The 20,275-nt window shown below is 43.5% G+C and overlaps 1 protein-coding gene across 2 annotated transcripts in view; it reads right to left on the reverse strand.

Annotated features, from left to right (window-relative positions):
- LOC137371179 (gamma-aminobutyric acid receptor subunit gamma-3) overlaps window positions 1–20,275 on the reverse strand; it is a 636,105-nt gene that overhangs the window by 271,408 nt on the left and 344,422 nt on the right. For both annotated transcript variants that reach the window (XM_068033271.1, XM_068033270.1), the window contains exon 6: window positions 9,054–9,191. In XM_068033271.1, coding sequence (XP_067889372.1) covers window positions 9,054–9,191 — 138 coding nt within the window. The remainder of the gene's footprint in view (window positions 1–9,053; window positions 9,192–20,275) is intronic.

Consider the following 20,275-nt stretch of genomic DNA (forward strand, 5'->3'; position numbering starts at 1 on the left):
ATGACCTAATGACTCCCATTACGCTACAACAACACAACAATATGCATTTATATAGCATCTTTGATGTAATAAAATATTCCAAAACCCTTCAAAACAGCGAGTATCAAACAAAATTTGACAGAGCCACATACGGAGATATTATGGCAAGTTTGGTCAAAGCGGAGCATTTGAAGGGGTGTCTTAAAGGAGGAGAGAGAGGTAGAGAGGCAAAGAGGTTAAAGGAGGGAATTCCAGATCTCAGGGCCCAGATAGCTGAAAACATAGCTGCCCATAGTGGAGGCGTTAAAATCAGGGATGCTGATTACAGGCTCCAGTGCTGATTTGCCGTTTGATGGAACAAAATGTACGGTCAGCTTCCTCATAAAAGGAGCAATTTTCTTTCATGTAAAAAAAAAAGTGATTAAGTAAGAATAATACCCTTGCTGGGAATGGACAGCATTCCAGTTGATAAAAGGATTTTCCTTGTGATCTAATCACTCAATTGGCCAGCCAATCCTCAACCAAAGGAACAGCACAGAGGTAATCCTGCTTACTAAGTGGCTGTTTCTAATGAATTCTTGCCTACATTGGACAGATTTCAACATTCCATGCAGCGTTACCATACTGTTATACCATTCACATACAATGAACACATTGTCTGGTATACTTGAGGACATTCAAATCTATCAAAGCATCGGATGGCGTGTGGGTTCCTGCAATCTCACATACTTGAGAGACTGCCACATAATCCTGCCTGTGGATCATCTCCAGATCAAGAGCAAGCCTTTTGCTTGCTCAGTGTCTGAAAACAACTCTGTAGACATTTACTTTAGAAGCTCTCGCACTGTGCATACAGAGGAAAATTCAATGGAAATACTAACACTGCAAGAACCTACTGGAGACACTGACAAGTACCGAAAATACCATCCATGGCTGAAAGATAAGCGCTTGGAATTTTGACAGTAGTTCTCCCAATCCACAACCGTTAAACCACTTCACCGGGGTCAACCGCTAAAATTATGATGGGAGATTCTCCCCCAGTAAGACTCATTTATAAATGCAGCTCCATTCGTACATTCTTTTTTTCTCTCTTTTTCTTTCTCTTCAGAGCAGAGAAGTTTCAGGGGAGATGTTAAAGAGGTGTTCCAAATTTTGATAGCACATAACGATAAATTGTTTCCACAGGCAGGAGGGCCATTACCCAGAGGATACAGGTTTCGGAGCATGGAGGATAGAATGGGGAGCAGACTGGTTCGTAAATAGAGTGCTAAAATCGGGAATTTGGTGCATGTGGAAATTTAGGGCGAGGGTGAAGGATGCTTTGTGAAGGAGGGTGCTTTTTATTCTTTTGTATTACGTAGGGTAGCTGATGAGTATTCTTCTTGAGCGAGCAAGCTAAGAGACTGTAACTTGCATTACTTTACTAAATTGGCAACCAATCATATAAATAAATAAGGATAGACAGACATGGCAGGGCAGGTGGTGTGTCGTAACTGCAACATGTGGGAGTTTGTGGAAAGCATTGCAATACCGGACATCCATATCTGTGGTGAGTATCTGCAGCTTGGGTATCTTTGGCTCAGTGTTGTTGCACTGGAGTCCGAGCTGCAGACATTGCGGGGCATCAGGGAGGGGGAGAGTTACCTGCACACATTGTTCCAGGAGGCAGTCTTAGATTAAGCAGAACTTTAGAGTTGGTCAATGGTAAGGGACAGGAGGGTGTGACTGCAAATCAGGCAGGTAGGAGGATCCAGGATATCGTGATTGAGCAACCTCAGCATTTAACTTTGACCAACAGATGTGAGGTACTTGCTACCTTTGTGGTTGAGAACAAAGATTACAGGGTGGATGGACAAAATGACCATAACACCATGGTGTAGGAAGCCATTCGAGTGGGGGCAGTGAAAAGGAATGTGGTAGTGGTAGTGATAGGGGACAGTATAGTCAGGGGATAGATAGTATTCTCTGCTAAAGGTTGTGTTGCCTGCCTGGTGCCAGAGTTAAAGACATCTCGTTGTGTCTGGAGACGAACTTTGAGTGGAAGGGGGAGGATTCAGTTGCCACGGTTCACATAGGAACCAACGACATAGGTAGAACTAGGAATGATGTTCTGCTGAAAGAGTTTGAGGAGTTAGGTTCCAAATTAAAACACAGAACTTCAAAGGTAATAATCTCTGGATTGTTACCTGAGCCACGCGTCAACTGGCATAGAGTCAAACAGATTGGAGAATTAAACACATGGCTTAAAGAGTGGTGTGGGAAGAAGGGTTTTGATTCATGGGGCACTGTTACAGTATTGGGGATGGGCTCCACTTAAACCAGACTGGGATCAGTGTCCTGGTGAATCATATAACTTCGGCTGTGGATAGGGGTTTAAACCAAAAAGTGGGGGCGGGGGGGGGGGGGGGGAGAGCTGAGGGGTCAGATGAAGGGAGCTTTAGAAATCTAAAGACAAAAGTCAAGACAATACAGCAGTGTAGTGATCCGGATAAAGAAAAGCAGAATGGGACAGGTAGGGACAGAAAGTTCATCTGAATGTGCAAATCATTCGTAATAAGATAGACAAACTAGCGGCACAAATAGAGATAAATGATTTAGATCTAATTGCCATGATAGAGACATGGTTATAAGGTGACCAAAGTTGGGAAATAAATATTCCAGGGTAAGATTTTAAAAAGACAGACAGAATAGAAAAGGAGGAGGAGTATCTCCGATAGTAAAGGATGATGCAAGGACAGTAGTAAGAAAGGATCTAGGCTCAGAAGATTGGGAAGTAGAATCAGTATGGGTGAAGGTTAGGAATAACAAGGGTCAGAAAACACTGGTGAAATTAGTTTATAGGCTCCCTAACAGCAGTTATACCATTGGACGGAGCATTAAGCAAGAAATAATTGAAGCTTATAACAAAGACAATGTAATAATCATGGGGAACATTAATCTTATAGACTGGACAAATCAAATTGGCAAAGATGGTCTGGAAGATGAGTTTTAGAATGTTTTCATGACAGCTTCCTAGAACAATATGTTGTGGAAACCAACTAGGGATAAAGCTATTTTAGATCTAGTGTTGTGTAACGAGGTAGAGTTAATTAGTAATCTCATAGCAAAAGATCTTCCCAGAAAAAATGATCATTGGGGCGGCACAGTGGCGCAGTGGTTAGCACCGCAGCCTCACAGCTCCAGTGACCCGGGTTCAGTTCTGGGGACTGTCTGTGTGGAGTTTGCAAGTTCTCCCTCTGACCGCGTGGGTTTCCGCCGGGTGCTCCGGTTTCCTCCCACCGCCAAAGACTTGCAGGGTGATAGATAAATTGGCCATTGTAAATTGCCCCTAGTGGAGGTAGGAGAATGGTAGGGAATATGGGATTAATATAGGAGGGGATGTGGTAGGGAATATGGGATTAATGCAGGATTAGTATAAATGGGCGGTTGATGGTCGGCACAGACTTGGTGGGCCGAAGGGCCTGTTTCAGTGCTGTATCTCTCTATGACTCTATAATACAATTAAATTCCATATAAGTTTGAAAGCAGCATATACCAGTCCTAAACAAAAATCTTAAATTTAGACAAAGCCAATTACATAGGTATGAGGGGAGAACTGGCTAAGGTTGATTGGATGAATAAATCAAAAGATATGGCATTAAATAAACAGTGGGAAACATTTAAAGAAACAATTCAAAATGCTCAACAAAAATACATTCCATTAAAAAAAAACTCAGCAAGAAAGATCGATCTGTGGCTTACGAGGGAAGTTTATGATAGTATTAGATTAAAACAAAAGGCTTATGTTGCCTGAGGGTTGGGAGTGTTTTACAAACCAGCAAAGGGCCACCAGAAAGTTGATAAAAAAGGAAAAAATAGAATGAGAATAAACTAGCTCAGAAATATATGTATTATTATATAAAAATTAGGAGAGTAACTAAAGTAAATGTTGGTCCCTTCGGGGCAGAGACAGAAAAAATTATCATGGGGAATGAGGAAATAGCAGAGACGTTGAACAAATATGTTTTTGTCTGTCTGACACAAACTACATACCAGATATAGAGGGTAGCCAAGGAGCTAATAACAGTGACGAACTTTAAAAAAATATCAGCAGAAAAAGAGCATTGGAGAAACGTAAGGGACTAAAAGCCAACGAATCATCAAGACTTGATGGCCCACATCCTAGGGTTCCAAAAGAGGTAGCTGCAGAGATAATGGATGCACTGATTTTCCAAAATTCCCTAGATTCTAGATCACTCTCAGCAGGCTAGAAGTTAGCAAATGTAACAATGCTGTTCAAGAAAGGAGAAAGAGAGAAAACCGGGAACTACAGGCCAGTTAGGCTGACGTCAGTCATGGGGAAAATGCTGGAGTCTATTATTAAGGCAGCCTTAACAATGCACTTCAAAAATCATAATACGATCAGACAAAATCAACACGGTTTTGCAAAAGGATAATCATGTTTGACAAATTTACTGGAGTTTTTTGAAGATGTAACTAATAGGATAGATAAAGGCAAACCAGTAGATGTAGTATACTTGGATTTCCAAAAGGCATTTGATAAGGTGCCACACAAAAAGTTAATACACAAGATAACGGCTCATGGAGTTGGCAGTAATATATTAACATGAATGGAGGATTGGTTAACGAACAGGAAGCAGAGAGGAGGGATAAATGGGGAATTTTCAAGTTGCCAGGCTATAACTAGTGGAGTGTCACAAGGACCAGTGCTGGGGCCTCATCTATTAATTACTCTCACTCTCTTGGTCCAAGTCATCTAAGTTTGTTGACAATACAAAGTTAGGTGGTATTGTGAGGACACAAAGAGGCTCCAAAGAGACATAGACAGGTTAAGTGAGTGGGCAACAAGGTGACAGATGGAGTATAATGTGGGGAAGTGTGAGGCTATTCACTTTGCCAGTAAGAATGCAAAAACAGAATATTTTTCATAAGGATGTCGATGTTCTGAGAGATTGAGTGTATTCATACAAGAAAGTTAGCATGCAGGTACAGCAAGCAATTAGAAAGGCAAATGATATGTTGGCCTTTATTGCAAGGGGATTGGAGTACAAGAATAAGGGAGCCTTGCTACAATTGTGTAGTGCTTTGGTGAGAACACACCTGGAGTACTGTGCTCAGTTTTGGTTTCTATATCTATGGCAGGATATACTTGTCTTGGAGGCAGCAGAGCAAACTTTCACTAAATTGTTTCCTGGGATTAGAGGGTTGTGCTAGGATGAGAAGCTGAGTGAATCGGGTCTATACTCCCTGGAGTTTCGGAGAATAAGAGGTGATCTCAGTGAAACATACAAAACTCTGAAGGGGCTTAACTGGGTAGACACTGCGAAGTTGTTTCTCCTGGTTGGGGAATCTAGAACACAGGGGTACAGCCTCATGGTAAGGAGTCAATCATTTAGGACTAAGATGAGGAGAAATTTCTTCATTTAACTGGTTTTGAATCTTTGGAACTGTCTACCCCAAGATGTTGTGGATTCTCCATTGTTGAGCATATTCAAGACTGAGATCAATTGATTTTTGATCTCTCAGAGAATCAAGGGATATGGGGAGTGGGCAGAAAAGTGGAGTTGAGGTAGATGATCAGCCACGATAGTATTGGCAGAGCAGGCTCAAGGGGCCACATGGTTTGCTCCTACTCCTATTTCTTATGTTCTTATTTAATGTAATTAGCAAAAGAACCAGATGGGAGATGAGGAAACATTTTTTTTCACACAGCAAAATGTTATGATCTGGAGTGCACAGGATGAAAGGAAGTTGGATAAATACTTGAAGAGGAACATTTGCAGGTCTGTGGGGAAAGATAAAAGTGGAACTAATTGGAAAGCTCTTTCAAAGAGCTGGCACAGGCATGATGGGTCGAATGGCCTCCTTCTGTGCTGTACTGTTGTATGATCCTTCGCAACTAGAAGGTTTCTTTTGGCATGGTCAGCCCAGTATTGGACTTTCTGATCTTTGCTGTGGCTCCATTCACACCACTTGTTCCCTTTCCATTTTATACTGAATTACTATTATTCTCTTCTCTGTCCATAGTGTATCCCATTTAATTGCTATTCCCTATGTAGACTCAGAGTATTTACATATTTGCATCATATTCAGCTTCCATTTGCTTTTTCTTCATTTAAATAAAAAGTTTGTCTGTTCTAGGAATGTGAGGCAGCGAGTGTTTCAATGACATGAAGCATATCTTTTTAGAACTGGTTTTCACCTACTATCCTTACCAAATGCAAACAAACATGGGGGATGAGCTGCCTTTCTGTTTAATCAGGGGAAGTTGTCTTTGTGGAGTGAGAAACAGGTAGGAATTTAGCACTGTCCTATTCAGAGTAAGTAGGGGCCACTTTAGCAAATTCTTCTCCGCATCCTGCTAATCACTCATCTGCTGCCTCTATCATTTGCAGGATTTTGGACCAATCATCTGGAAATAGTGTTGATGGGCAGTTCAGATGAGATGTCCGATCTGGACTTGGGCGAATAAATGACTAGGGCCCAGGCTCCAGACAATGACCTGTATGTGTTTTTTTTCTCCAAAGCGTGTCATGTACTCACTGCCTAGTAACAGCACGGTCAGCTCATCTAGTCTCAATTTCAAACAGGCATCAGTCAACTAGTGTGGATCAGAGGTTGGGCGGAGAAAGACAGATGAGACTGTGGAGGTCCAGGAGCCAGCAAGGGCTAAGTGGCTGGTGGAATCAGGAGACCCAGGAGACCCAGGGGCTAATAGGAATGACAAAACTGCAGGATCGAGGCTGCAAAATGAGTGTTACACAAGTTCTGGGGCCTGACACACAGAAGGAGGCTCAAGTAGACAGCTCCATGAAGCAGCAGGATAGATAGAGCAAGGACTGAGCTTGAAAGAGTAGGACAGTGGGTGAAGGTAATCATAGTTGAGACTGGAATTGAGGTTTACAAGAAGGAGAAGGAAAATTCTGAGTGCCAAAAACAGAGTGAAATCTTTGGGATTTAATGTGATTAGCTCCATGGTGGATTTTCATTGAATTCCCTTTGGTGAATGGGATTCATTTTTAAGAATGCAAGAAAGAAATATGCATTTATATAGCACTTTTCACAACTTCAGGATATCCCAAAGAGGCTTCACAGCCAATGAAGTAATTTACTGAAGTACTGGAAACTTTAGTGCTTATAAAAATCTCGAGCGTCAGGACTATTTCTGGGTCCCGACCCTGCTGGTGTCGGAGGTCCACCCCTTGATCTTAGACAGCCAATTAAGAAGCCGCCTCTGGGAGGCTTGTCTATTTAGGGACGATGGCTGGCTTCCAGTGTTGGGAGATGCATTTAACGCGGCACATGGATATGGCTGCCAGCCGCCTTCACCATGTGGGCGCCCCTGAGGGGCCAGCAGCAGGAGCAAAGCAGCAATGCCATGGAAACACCTTCAGTAGGAGGGGAGCAGCTGCCATTGCAACAAGTACAGCATTAGCAGAGACATCAGTCTCCAGCAAATGGGTGCAATGGCATGCCTTCTGCTTCGGGACAAAGGAGCATTGGGAATTACTGCTGGCAAATGATTAAAAGGCCTTAATTGTTAGGTAGCATCGACCTCCCGCTGTGAAGCCGTCTTCGATGCATTGCTGGGCTTCTGACACAGCGATTGGTCCATATGATACGGGAAACATACCGCCCGCTAGGAAAATGGCCATTCACTGAGGCCTTATCTGTCTTATTTACTGCCAGTCTCCCGTCTCACAGCGGCCCCTGGAAAATTTGCCCAAAGGCAGGAACACATCAGGGAACTGAGCTCACACGCTGTGTTCTAAGTTTCCACCCACCCGCCTCCAAATCCGCCTCTATGGGGCTGGGAAAATTCATGCACTGGACTGACTGTTGCAATTCAGGAAAATATTGCAGCACTAAAAAAAAAATGCCTCATCCAATGTTGGGTCAGACATACTTCAGGCGTCACTGTGGGCTACAGACCTGCAAAATTCGTCATTTTTAACTCTGTTTTCCGTCCAGAGATTTATTTTACTGTTTATAGAATCATAGAAATTTAGAGCACAGAAGGAAGTCATTCAGCCCATTGTGTCTGTGCCGGCTGAAAAAGAACTATCCAACCTAATCCCATTTTCCAGCTTTTGATCTGTAGCCCTATAGTTACGACACTTAAATGCAATGAGGGTTTTTGCCTCCACCCCCCCTTTTAGGCAGTAAGTTTCAGACCCCACCACCCTCTGGGTGAAAAAAATTGCCCCTCAACTCCCCTCTAATCCTTCTATCAATTATACATTTATGCCTCCTGGTATTAACCTCTTTGCTAAGGGAAATAGATCCTTCCTATTCACTCTATTTAGGCCCCTCATAATTTTATACATCTCAATTAAATCTCTGTTTAGCCTGTGTTCCAAAGAAAACAACCCCAGCCTATCCAATCTTTCTCATAGATAAAGTTCTCCAATCTTGGTAGCATCATCGTAAACCTCTGTGTCCTCTCTAGCATGATCACATCCTTCCTCTAATGCAGTGATCAGAATTGTATGCAGTACTGTATTAGTATTAGTGTTTTATACAGTTCAAACATAACCTCCTGGCTCTTACATCCTACACCTTGGCTAAAAAAGGAAAGAATCCCATACACCTTCTTAACCACCTGTTCAGCCATCTTCAGGGATCTGTGGACATGCACTCCAAGGTTCCTCTAACTTCTAAGTATCCTACCATTTATTGTGTATTCCCTCACTTTGTTTGTCCTCTTCAAGTGCATTACCTCTCAGTTCTCTGGATTGAATTCCATGTCACTTTTCTGCCCACGTGGTCAATCCAGTGACGAATGCAATTAACCCTGAACTGAACAAAGAGTTATATTGACTTCATTTTCAGCAAGAGCAAGATATGCTCACAAAATGCAAGGTTGACCCTACAATCCAGTTTCAATATGTGCTCTGCATCTTGTAGCTAGTGTGTGTCACAATTGATTGGAAGCACACTGAAATAACACTTGTTGACCATAACACTCAACTGCAAGCAATATTGTTAATTTGAAATTCGTGCTCCACAGTCTGAGCAGTATAAGGCACTTAAACATTATCTTTAAAATGTAACAAAAAACTTCAATCCACTACCTGCAGTTGTTTCAATGATTTTTGTTGTGTTTCTTAAGCCCAGGAAATCAAATTGGTAGAGTCGCCAGAACTTTTGATCAGCCACTTTTACTGAATTTTTCCTCCATTTGTAGACAATCTCTTCTTTTGGGTATCCGTCTGGAAAGAAGACAGAGTAACCTTGATTGTCAAATGCCCAGCACTTTGTTCACAATTGCACTGTAGGTTATGTAACAAAAATTAATAAAGTTGATTAATGGACTAGTTTTGATTACCCAAGGGAGTCGGAGAGGAACTGTCCAGATTTTTTTCTCTAATTGGTCTGTATTTTCTCTCTGGATTTTTCGTCTCTCCGAAGAGATCGCATGACTTCCGGGTGGAAGAGCAATGTTCCCTCTAAGCTGAAGAATGCTTTGCTGCACAGCAATTTGGAAATGTACCACGCAGTGCAACAAAAAAGCCACACACAACAAAGAAAAATTAGAGGGAACATTGGTGGGGAGTGTATATAATGTGGTGTACAAGGCATTGCAGTTGTGGGGGGCAGGCTGGATGGATCAGTCAGTTATTTGCTATCTATCATTGTATGTTTTCTTGACCATTTTAAATACAGCAATCTGAACAAAGGATATTTGTATTCACTTCCAGAATGAAACAGAAGTCATGCATTTATTGCTATTGCCAGTTCCTATCCTTGACTTAATCATTGCTTTCATGAGTAGTTTTGTTTGGCTCAGTTCAATATTAATAGATCTTATTACATATCCTCTCGACTCTTTATAGTTTTGATAATTGGGGGAAGTTTTTTTAAATCAAATATATAGATACATTGGGAAATGAGAAGATCCAATCAATATTGCTAACCCTTATCCTTGCAGACATCAAAACAATAACAGTTTGGTACCACCGCTATTATTAATTTCTATACCAAATACCAACTGGTAAAAATACAATACAGAATATAGAATATTCAGGCACACCCATTTTTGGGCAAGCAGGGGATGCAGTGTTAGATCCCTGTTTCCGAATGGTGAGATCCGAGGTGCCCCTGCCATTGGATCGAGAGCCTTATATAATTGAAGCCAGCGCGCTCCACAGAACTGCTGGCGAATCGGGACTGAAGTTTAGGCCAATCAGCAACCCCGTGAGGAAGGGTGGGACTTCGGGCCACAGGTGTGTCGCAATTGTTGCAGTATATATTTAAGGGGCGTGTCTAAAACTGCTGTCTATCACCAGACAGGTTATGATATATATACTCATGTAATCTTCATGCAGAAGTTCGGAGCAGTCAGAGTGACCAGACATGTTAGTCAACCTCCCAGTTACTGTTGTACATAGTTTCATATCTTCAAATAAATAATACACTTATTTTAGTTACCAGTCCTCCTTGTGTGGTTGGTGTGTTTGTGTTAAAGAAAGAGAAACACAATATGGTGGCAGCTGGTGGTGTTTGATTTGATTTGAAGATTTTGCAGGATCTGCAACACTGAACCCCTCCACCCACTACAGAACTCCACTGTGTGGAAGTTTGAAGATGCAACAAGTTCATCTGCAGTACTTACAGTAGCATGGAAGTCTATGTGTCAGTGATTCTGCAACAGTGTAGGCATCCATGACACAGCAAAGTCATGTGGTCCCAGCAAAACACTATGAATCGGGGGAGCGTTAGTCTGACTCCAACTGCTGATACAGCTTGCACAAGAAAACGTTTTAGAGAACCGGCTCCATGAGGTGGGGCACTGGGCTGCAGGGGGGTGATTAAACATTCATGACAGGGCCAGAAAATTTAAAAAAAATCAGAAGTCTGTTGAGCGGCAGCCTCCAACAGCTTTGAGAAGGCTGAAAAAGACCTTGGCTCCCAAACTCAGCTTCATGGGGGTGGCCTGGCAAAAGAGTGGGATGACAGCAACAGCGCCATTGATCCCAAGTCTAACAACTAGGTGTGGCCATCTAGGATACTACAAGCCAGTGGAGCAACAGAACCTAACCCCTTAAGGGCTGTGCATGCTTGATTTTTTGTTCCTGCCCCAGGTTAATTGAAACTCCTGTGAACACAGACAAGATGACTACAAAATTCCCATCCCTGAATTGGAAGGCAGCAGACCTCCTTACTGAATTTAAATTGTTCAAACGATGGATGGAACTATGTTTCTGGACCTGGCTATCACTGAACCAGATAGACAAGCCATAAAGGTAAAAATAGCCATAGGGAGCAAAGGTCTCCACAGACTGAAGACATCAGGACTGTTGGAGGATGACCGCAAAGACCCAAGCAAAATACGGTCGACACTGGAAGACCAGTTAAGGGTGAAGATCAACTTCCAAATATACCATCTTGAATTCATGTCTTTCAGACAGCAACTCAAGGAGATGATAGATCAACAGAATTAATGTTTCAAGTCAGTGACCTTTCAAACTACAATTACAGGAGGAAGTACCAGGGTTCTTCCCTGATTGTGTAGTGGCTCGGTCCCAAGCCAGACAGGCCTGATTAGTTGAAAGGGAATCAGTGCCCCAGCTGGATGAGCCGGAGGTCTAGTTAGCTGAAACTTTCTTGAAGGACCTGTCCGAAAGGTCACTGACCTGAAATGTTAACTCTGCTTCTCTCTCCACAGATGCTGCCAAAACTGCTATTTCCAGAACTTTCTGTTTTTATTTCAGATTGCCAGCATCCACAGTATTTTGCTTTTATTTTTATGAGATGATAGATCAGTTTGTGAGATGCTGCAGCAGAGATAAAGGGCTGAATTTTACGCCCCTCCCAAAGAGCGGGACAGTGGGGGGGGGGGACGTAAAATGGAGCAGGAGGCTCTGGGGGCCCTTCCCGATCCGCTTCCGCCTCCACCGCCACTTTATGCAGGGTGGGGGGGTGGGGGAGGCAGCGGAAAACGGCCCGCCCATCCCAGGCCAATCAAGGCCCTTAAGTGGCCACTTAACGGCCACTTAAGGGCCTTCACCCACCTCCGCGGGGATTTTACCAGTGGCTAATTGGGCAGCCGAGGCCTGAGAGAAGCCGCCTGACAAAAGCAGGCGGCTCTCTGACAGCCCAGTGGGGGAAGTCCTCATGATCGGGCACTCTGTGCCCAATGGAGGGCCGCCCCCGCTGCCCCAATCACACACCCCTTGCCCCCAATTAACTACGCTTGCCTCACCAGGGCCCAATTGATTACCCCCAGCGAGGCCCCAAAAACTTACCTTGGTTCCGGGACTCCCTGACATCATCTTCTTCAAGCTGGGCTGTAGTCTCAGCAGTCGCCACTGCTCCTGGTGGCGCTGCTGGGACAGTTAGCTGCCGACCCGCTGATTGGCCAGCAGCTCTATTCGGTGGGACCTTCTACCTTAAGCGGGTGGAAGTCCCGCCTCACACCAATTAAAACCCGCTGACCCACAAAATAAGGGTCAGATCCCCAGGCGAGGCGGAAGTGGGTCCGCCCAGGGTTAAATCCTGGCCAAAGAGTGTGATTGTGACTTTACAGAGGCAGAGCTGGCTGACAGGATCATTGAACTCATGATAGCTTCTACCCCTCTTGAAGCATTTCAAAAAGATGTGTTGGACCAACTCAAAGGTTACAGCTTGGAAGCATTGCTCAAAAGCAATTCCCACCGGTCAACAGAGTCTACAGGCTCTGTGCACTATGTCCACCATTCGCACGGTAACCAATTCAAACAAACCTGGTAAGCCATGCAGGTGGTGCGGTTTCATACATGCACCCAGAAATTGTTCAGCTTTCCATGTGATATGCAAGGCATGTGGCACCAGAGGACACTGGAAGCGGCAATGCAGGAAGCCAAAGCCAGAACAGGTGGATCAACACCAGGACAAGTCACAGTTGGATGCAAGACAGGTACAGCATTCCAGCAGGCAAAAGGAGGGTACCAGATTTCACAGGCAGCAAATACATGAAATGATCAGCAGATGACAAGGTTGAATGACAAGGATGACCAGACCGTTGACACACACAGTGAACAGACATTCCATACAGTCAACATCAAAGAACTTGTTGACACCGTGGCACCATTAGAAGACTTTGCCACTATTCAGATCACATGCCCACAGAAGCCTGGTAAGCATATGCTGTGGACAAAAATCGATACTGGTGCGCGTGCTAACATTCTTCCACTTCGCATACTGAAAAGCATGTACTCACAGAAGTGGAAAGTGATGGCTCCACCAACCACTGCCAAACTCACAGCATAAAACGGCTCGGAGATTCCGTCACTGGGATCCATTGCACTGAAATGTTGCTACAACAACTCACCATGGTCAGTCCAGATATTCTATATCATGGACACCACAGGTCTAGCGATTGCAGGCCTTCTGGCGTGCAGAGACTTGACCTTGATTACCTTTCATAACATCAACATGATAATGGCGAAGGCAACAGACCACAAGGACAACTGCAGATGATCTGTAATGAGCAGATGCAGGCACAGCAGGAGTTGGGCTACAAACTCAGCGAATCAAAACTCACAATTGAGACAATCAAAGAAGGAAACAAAGCATTGCAGGGTCCAACTGGAAACTGATCTGAAGATCGAGAAGGAGTGGAGATGGGCACGACAGAATGACCTCCAGAGGGAGAGGGACACCTGGGGTGTCAGAACTGAGAACCCAAACACAGCAATTCAGCACACTGAAGAAGGAATTCGTTTGATTACAAGTAGTATTGCTTGGCAGACAAGTGTGAACAACCCTTCCCCGTCACTATTCATTGATACTCCCAGGGGTACAATATGCACTCATTGGAAAACAGGGCAAGTTGAAGGACACATACGACTGATGTGGGCAAAGAATTACCCAACTTAAACATCAGACAAAAGGTACGAGTACAACACCCAACTGATGGAACATGGAATCCAGCAGAAATCATAAGTATCTGTCCAGAACCACGATCATACCAAGTGCGAACTCCCAATGGCATGACATTGCGAAGAAATCGATACCAAATCAGGAAAGTACATGAACAAAAAACACCAAGTATTCCAATCGCAAGTCGAATATGATTGAATACATGCCAGAGTTGCGAGAACATAAAGCAATCTCAAACCAACTTCACAGTAAACAAGTCTGGGCGTATCAGTAAACCACCATTACGCTTGATGTAATGTAAATAGCTCTGAGTTCTAAGGATACAATTTTAGCTTAGAAAAAAGGGGGATATTGTGGTATACAATTAAGGGGCATAACTAAAACTGCTGTTTATCATTCGACAGGATATGATGTATATACTCATGTAATCCTCATGCAGAAGTTAGGAGCAGTCAGAGTGACAAGATGTGTTAGTTTACCTCCCAGTTATTGACGTACATAGCTTCATGTCTTCAAATAAAGAATCCACTTATTTTTGTTAGCAATCCTCCTTGTGTGGTTGGTGTATTTGAGTTAAAGCAAGAGAAACACAACAGCAATCACTGGCCAGGGGAACTACTGTTGGGTAGAAGGGAGGCCTGGGCTCTGCATTCTTTTAATATAGGGTCAGGAGAATCAGGCTCCAAATTCAGTTAAGTATGGGAGCTTTCCTGCTGGATAGTGCCATGTTGTGCTGTGCAAGTTCAGCACATGGCAAGTGAAGGCACTGGTGTGTTTGAAAATTGAGAATGTTGTAACAAGCGCAGGATGCTAATTTAAATCAGTTATTTCCACCTGGTAAAATTTGCCAGTATATGCTCCTCCCTTCCCAATATGGTGCTTCCTCCCTGTCATCTTGGGAGCATGGTGGGCTGGTTAGCACCTGAAAAACAGCCACGACAAAGCCGAATTCATTGTATGTTTCTTCTTATTATTTAAAGAAATTGATATTGGCAGAGACACGAAGTTTAGTTTAGTTTAGAGATACAGCACTGAAACAGGCCCTTCGGCCCACCAAGTCTGTGCCGACCATCAACCACCCATTTATTCTAATCCTACACTAATCCCATATTCCTACTACATCCCCATCTGTCCCTATATTTCCCTACCACCTACCTATACTAGGGGCAATTTATAATGGCCAATTTACCTACCAACCTGCAAGTCTTTTGGCTTGTGGGAGGAAACCGGAGCACCCGGAGAAAACCCACACAGACACAGGGAGAACTTGCAAACTCCACACAGGCAGTACCCAGAATTGAACCCGGGTCACTGGAGCTGTGAGGCTGCAGTGCTAACCACTGCGCCACTGTGCCGCCCATAAACACTTCAGAGGTCCAGGAAGAACAGCCTTTCTCTCTTACCTGCAGAGCTTTGCTGCTCTCAAGCTTTCTTTTTGAATTCACCATTGCAGTTTTGCTTGCTGGTGTCCTGCTGTTTGGCACTGGAGTCCTGGAGCCATGATAGGGTCTAAATGATGGAATCCCTGGGCCATGTATATTGGAGTGCTCAATAATCTATTCTCTAATTTGTATCTCATGTACGTCTGCAATGTAACAGCCCTCTGGATAATCAGATATATACGTCTGCTGTTGCAACTGTCCTGCTGTGTTCAGGTGGGTGAGTGAAGAAAGCAGAAGGAATTTTTATAGATATGGTGCTGTATCACTGTGTTAAAAATGGAAACCTCCATAAGAAATAGTTAAACTTAAAAACTGCTGTAAAATATACACTGCTACTGTTCACATTCTTTTATTGTTCCATAAATTTATTTGGCTTTGCAGAATGGAGGAAGATCATGCGCTGACATGAGATAAAAGAGGTAAGCCAAAATAATGATGATCTTTGTTTGATCTCTGGTCCTACTGAGCACTGAAAGCACTCTCTGGGATGTAATGATTGAAAAGCCATCTACAAGAGCAGTGTGGGACACTAATTGCCAAAATATCCAGAACAAAAGGAAAAGAATCTTAAAAGCAAAACAAACACATCCCTCCAAATGACTCAAGTCCTTTCATTTACAAGGACTTATTGTGGAGCAGAGTCACTGTTGGCCTGTAGGTGAACACGATAAGATCTCACAACAAAGAAACTACAATACAAAAGGTATTCCAGTTGCTACTTCACTGGACTAGTAATTCAGAGGACTGGTCTAAAATCGAAAGAATGCGCATCCAAAGCTTAGTATGCCAATTTGAGAATTGGAATTCAGTTTACAAAAATTTGAAAATAAAAAGCTGGCATCTGTAAAAGTGACCTTGAAGCTCTTGGATTGCTGTTAAAAACCCCAAATGGTTCATTAATGTTCTTTAGGAAAACACTCCTACCATTACGTGACTCCAGTCCCACCCCAATGTGGTTGACTCTTATGTGCCCACTGAAGTGACCTAACAAGACATTCAGTAGTATCAAACTGCTATAAAGTAGAAGGCCCACCACCACCTTCTCAGGGTAGCTAGGGAGGACAATAAATCATGTCCTTGCCAGTGACTCCCTCACTCAGGGAATGTTTTTCTTTTAAAGATAAATGACTAGTAATCTTTTTTTTGTGGTGTTGGTTGAATGTTGGACAAGACACTAGAAACATTCCTTGCTCTTTGTTGACTACTGCCAGGCGACCTTTAATGGCCACTTGAACGAGTTGAGCAGGAGGGTGCCTCAGGTTAAAATCTCATCTGCAAGGGGCATCGGCAACAGCACAAAAATCCCTCAGGACAATGTTGAAGCAGCTGACTTGAAGTTACCAGTTGAAGTGGAATCATCTCTTTAATTCCTATCTTCCTGACTTACAATGGTTTTCCAACAATTACTGACACGGAACACAAAAGTCCGAGTGTATCAGGCCTGTGTCCTCAGTACCTTGCTCTACGGCAGCGAGGCCTGGACAACGTATGCCAGCCAAGAGCGACGTCTCAATTCATTCCATCTTCGCTGCCTTCGGAGAATACTTGGCATCAGGTGGCAGGACTATATCTCCAACACAGAAGTCCTTGAAGCGGCCAACACCCCCAGCTTATACACACTACTGAGTCAGCGGCGCTTGAGATGGCTTGGCCATGTGAGCCGCATGGAAGATGGCAGGATCCCCAAAGACACATTGTACAGCGAGCTCGCCACTGGTATCAGACCCACCGGCCGTCCATGTCTCCGTTATAAAGACGTCTGCAAACGCGACATGAAATCGTGTGACATTGATCACAAGTCGTGGGAGTCAGTTGCCAGCATTCGCCAGAGCTGGCGGGCAGCCATAAAGACAGGGCTAAATTGTGGCGAGTCGAAGAGACTTAGTAGTTGGCAGGAAAAAAGACAGAGGCGCAAGGGGAGAGCCAACTGTGCAACAGCCCCAACAAACAAATTTCTCTGCAGCACCTGTGGAAGAGCCTGTCACTCCAGAATTGGCCTTTATAGCCACTCCAGGCGCTGCTTCACAAACCACTGACCACCTCCAGGCGCGTATCCATTGTCTCTCGAGATAAGGAGGCCCAAAAGAAGCAAAAGAAAGAACTGTTTAAATAGAATTATACAAACAAATCTAAAGAAACACAAATTATGTTAAAGGAACTGAGAATGCCTTATAGTGATTGTTTTTGTAAAAGAGGGCCTTATGGTGGACCTTTTTTTGTGAGTGGCATGCATAGGTATAAAAGTGGTAAATTCTCAGTCACTGCAATTGCTGCAAAGCTCAAAACAACACATCAGGAATTTGCCCAATGGACCAAAGTCATGCAGGCCATAAATTGAGATGTTCAGCTCTGCTTTTAAATTCCTTAATATGCTTTCCTGATGCATGACGTTCCATGAGGGAAGCACTAACTTATAAAATTTATCCATATCCCTAGGGATTAGGGAGCTGAATTTACATGGCTACTCCACCAGGTTTTGGTGAAATGGCTCAGAAAAAGGTCCAGAATCTGACTATGCCAGGTCCTAATCTAAAGCAGGACTTACCACTTGGTTCTGTAAGGAACAGAGCCTCCATCCTTGCCTTACCAGGCTACCTATGCTGAGGGGCAGGGTCAGAAGCAGGGGCGTCTGACCTCTGAGAGCTCCAGTTTTTCCTGCCCATATGGGACCCAGCTTATGTCTGGAGGCTGGTTTGCCCAATCAGGTGATGGTATATCAACCTTCAGAAAGATGCAAGTGTGTCCACCAGGAAGGTTTGGTGGAGTCCAGGCTCAGCAATTTACCAAACCCTTGATGAAGAGGAGAGATTTTATTTTGTTTGTCTAATGGAGTCACAGAAGAGATATCCCTGAGGGGGTGAGCGGTGGTTGTGGGGGTGGTGGGGTGGGGGGGGGGGGGGGGCGCGGGGATGACACATTCCTCCCAAACGGCTGCCAGTCATTGGAGTTTCCTGTAGCATGGAGATATGGGGCTTGCAGGTACTTGAGTTGAGCTTGTGGTGGTGCAGATACCTGCAAGACTATGAACATGAGGTGACTGACCCCACATCTTCCTGGGTTACCACCCACTGGCTGTCGGGCCCCGTGTGCGAAAGGAGAGAGAAGGAGCCGGGCAGAACATTCACTTTGCACAGTGCAAGGTCCTCTTTGATATCCCAACTATTAAAATATAGGAACAAAGTGCCAATGTAAAAGTATCCTAGGTATTGCTGATAATAATCTTATTAATATTTATTCTGTGCCATTTCCAAAGTGGCTGACCCTGGTAAACAAAGCAGTGCCGCAATGCATAGGAAACAAATTTCAGCTGAACTTCTATTCAATTATTCAAAGCAAACAACATAAATCTAAATGGAAACAAAGACATCGTCCGCAATGGGCTTAGATTTTAAACAGGACTGATGGTCTGTCTTCTCTCTGCACACAGGAGGAAAGAGATAGACATCATCACTGTCTGTGTGCACTGCTTGCCCTTTTGTGACTTCTTAGACAAATGACTTTGTCACCAGTGAAAGTTAATTGCCTACAGAGGTTCTTCGGAAATTAATATCCAAATATATTCCTAATACCTCTGCTTTCTATAAAGCTAATAGGAGTAGTATGTCTTTGCTACATTACATTCATATACTTCATGTTGTCCGTGCCATTGTCAGTGCTGCATTACCTTCCGGGGATGGGAGCATAGAGGTAACATTACTGGACTAGTAATCTAGAGGCCTGGAATAATGCTCTGGAGACATGAGTTCAAATCCCACCATAGCAGCTGGGGGAATTTAAATTCAATTAATTGATAAATCTGGAATAAAATGCTCGCTCAAATCTGGTTCACTAATGTCCTTCAGGGAAGGAAATCTGCCATCCTTACCCGGTCTGGCCTACATGTGACTCCAGATCCACAGCAATGTGATTGACTTGTAACTGCACTCTGAAATGGTCCAGAAAGCCACTCAGTTGTATCAAACCACTGTAGGAAAAAAAAGCACTGTGGGTGTACCATACTATGTGGACTGCACTGGTTCACCACCACCTTCTCAGGGCAATTAGGGATGGACAATAAATTCTGACCTTGCCTGTGAAGCTCATATCCCAAGAATAGATAAAATTAAGTATCAAGGATATAGCAATGAATACATATGGTATGGGAGGATGTTGAGGTGATCTTGATGTAAATGTAAAGGGCATGCTGGTTAAGATTCTAAACGGTCTTTAAAAATTCATTCTCAGGATGTGGGTGTTGCAGGCAAAGCCACCATTATTATCCTAGTTGTCCTGAGAAGCTGAAGCTGCTGTGGAGTGGTTTGATAGGCTGCTTCAGAGTCAACCACACAGGTATGGGACTGGAATTACATGCAGGTCAGACTTGGCTGAACAACTTCACCACTGTAATACTGCAGAAGATGTCCGGAATAAGAGCGCTGCAAGACCTCTGTTTGTAACATGTGATAACTTGGTTAACAAGTTTAAGTGAAATTTCTCTGTTAACTATTTTAATAAAATTTTTAACCTATTTACTTATTTTAAATGACTTTGTCTTTTGCATGAAACATCTTTGTGTTTTTGAGACAATCGATATATGGAATAAGTTGATAGGGATATAATGTAAGCGAATATAAGGGACAAGACAAACTAAATTAGTAGGGGGATGGGCACCAGCATATAGAAGTAGAAAAGAGGAATAAGGTGCATCATGTGAAAGTGTGGAACAGTACTAGAGAAGAGAGTAGTTCTACATTATATAGGAATGGACTGAGAAGGACTGTGAAGAATGCAAAGACAGAATTACAATGCATGCCTGTAAATGCACGAAGTGTGGTGAATAAGGTTGGTGAGCTACAAGCACAAAATAGCAGTATGGGAATATGATGTTGTGGCAATAATGGAAAATTAGCTTAAAAACAGTGAGGACTGGACACTAAATATAAAAGGACATAAAGTGTTGAGAAAAGATAGAGAAGCAAAAAGGGAGGAGAGTGACAGAACTGATGAGGGAA

This window comes from Heterodontus francisci, chromosome 6 (genome assembly GCF_036365525.1).
Source record: "Heterodontus francisci isolate sHetFra1 chromosome 6, sHetFra1.hap1, whole genome shotgun sequence".
Lineage (NCBI taxonomy): Eukaryota > Metazoa > Chordata > Chondrichthyes > Heterodontiformes > Heterodontidae > Heterodontus > Heterodontus francisci.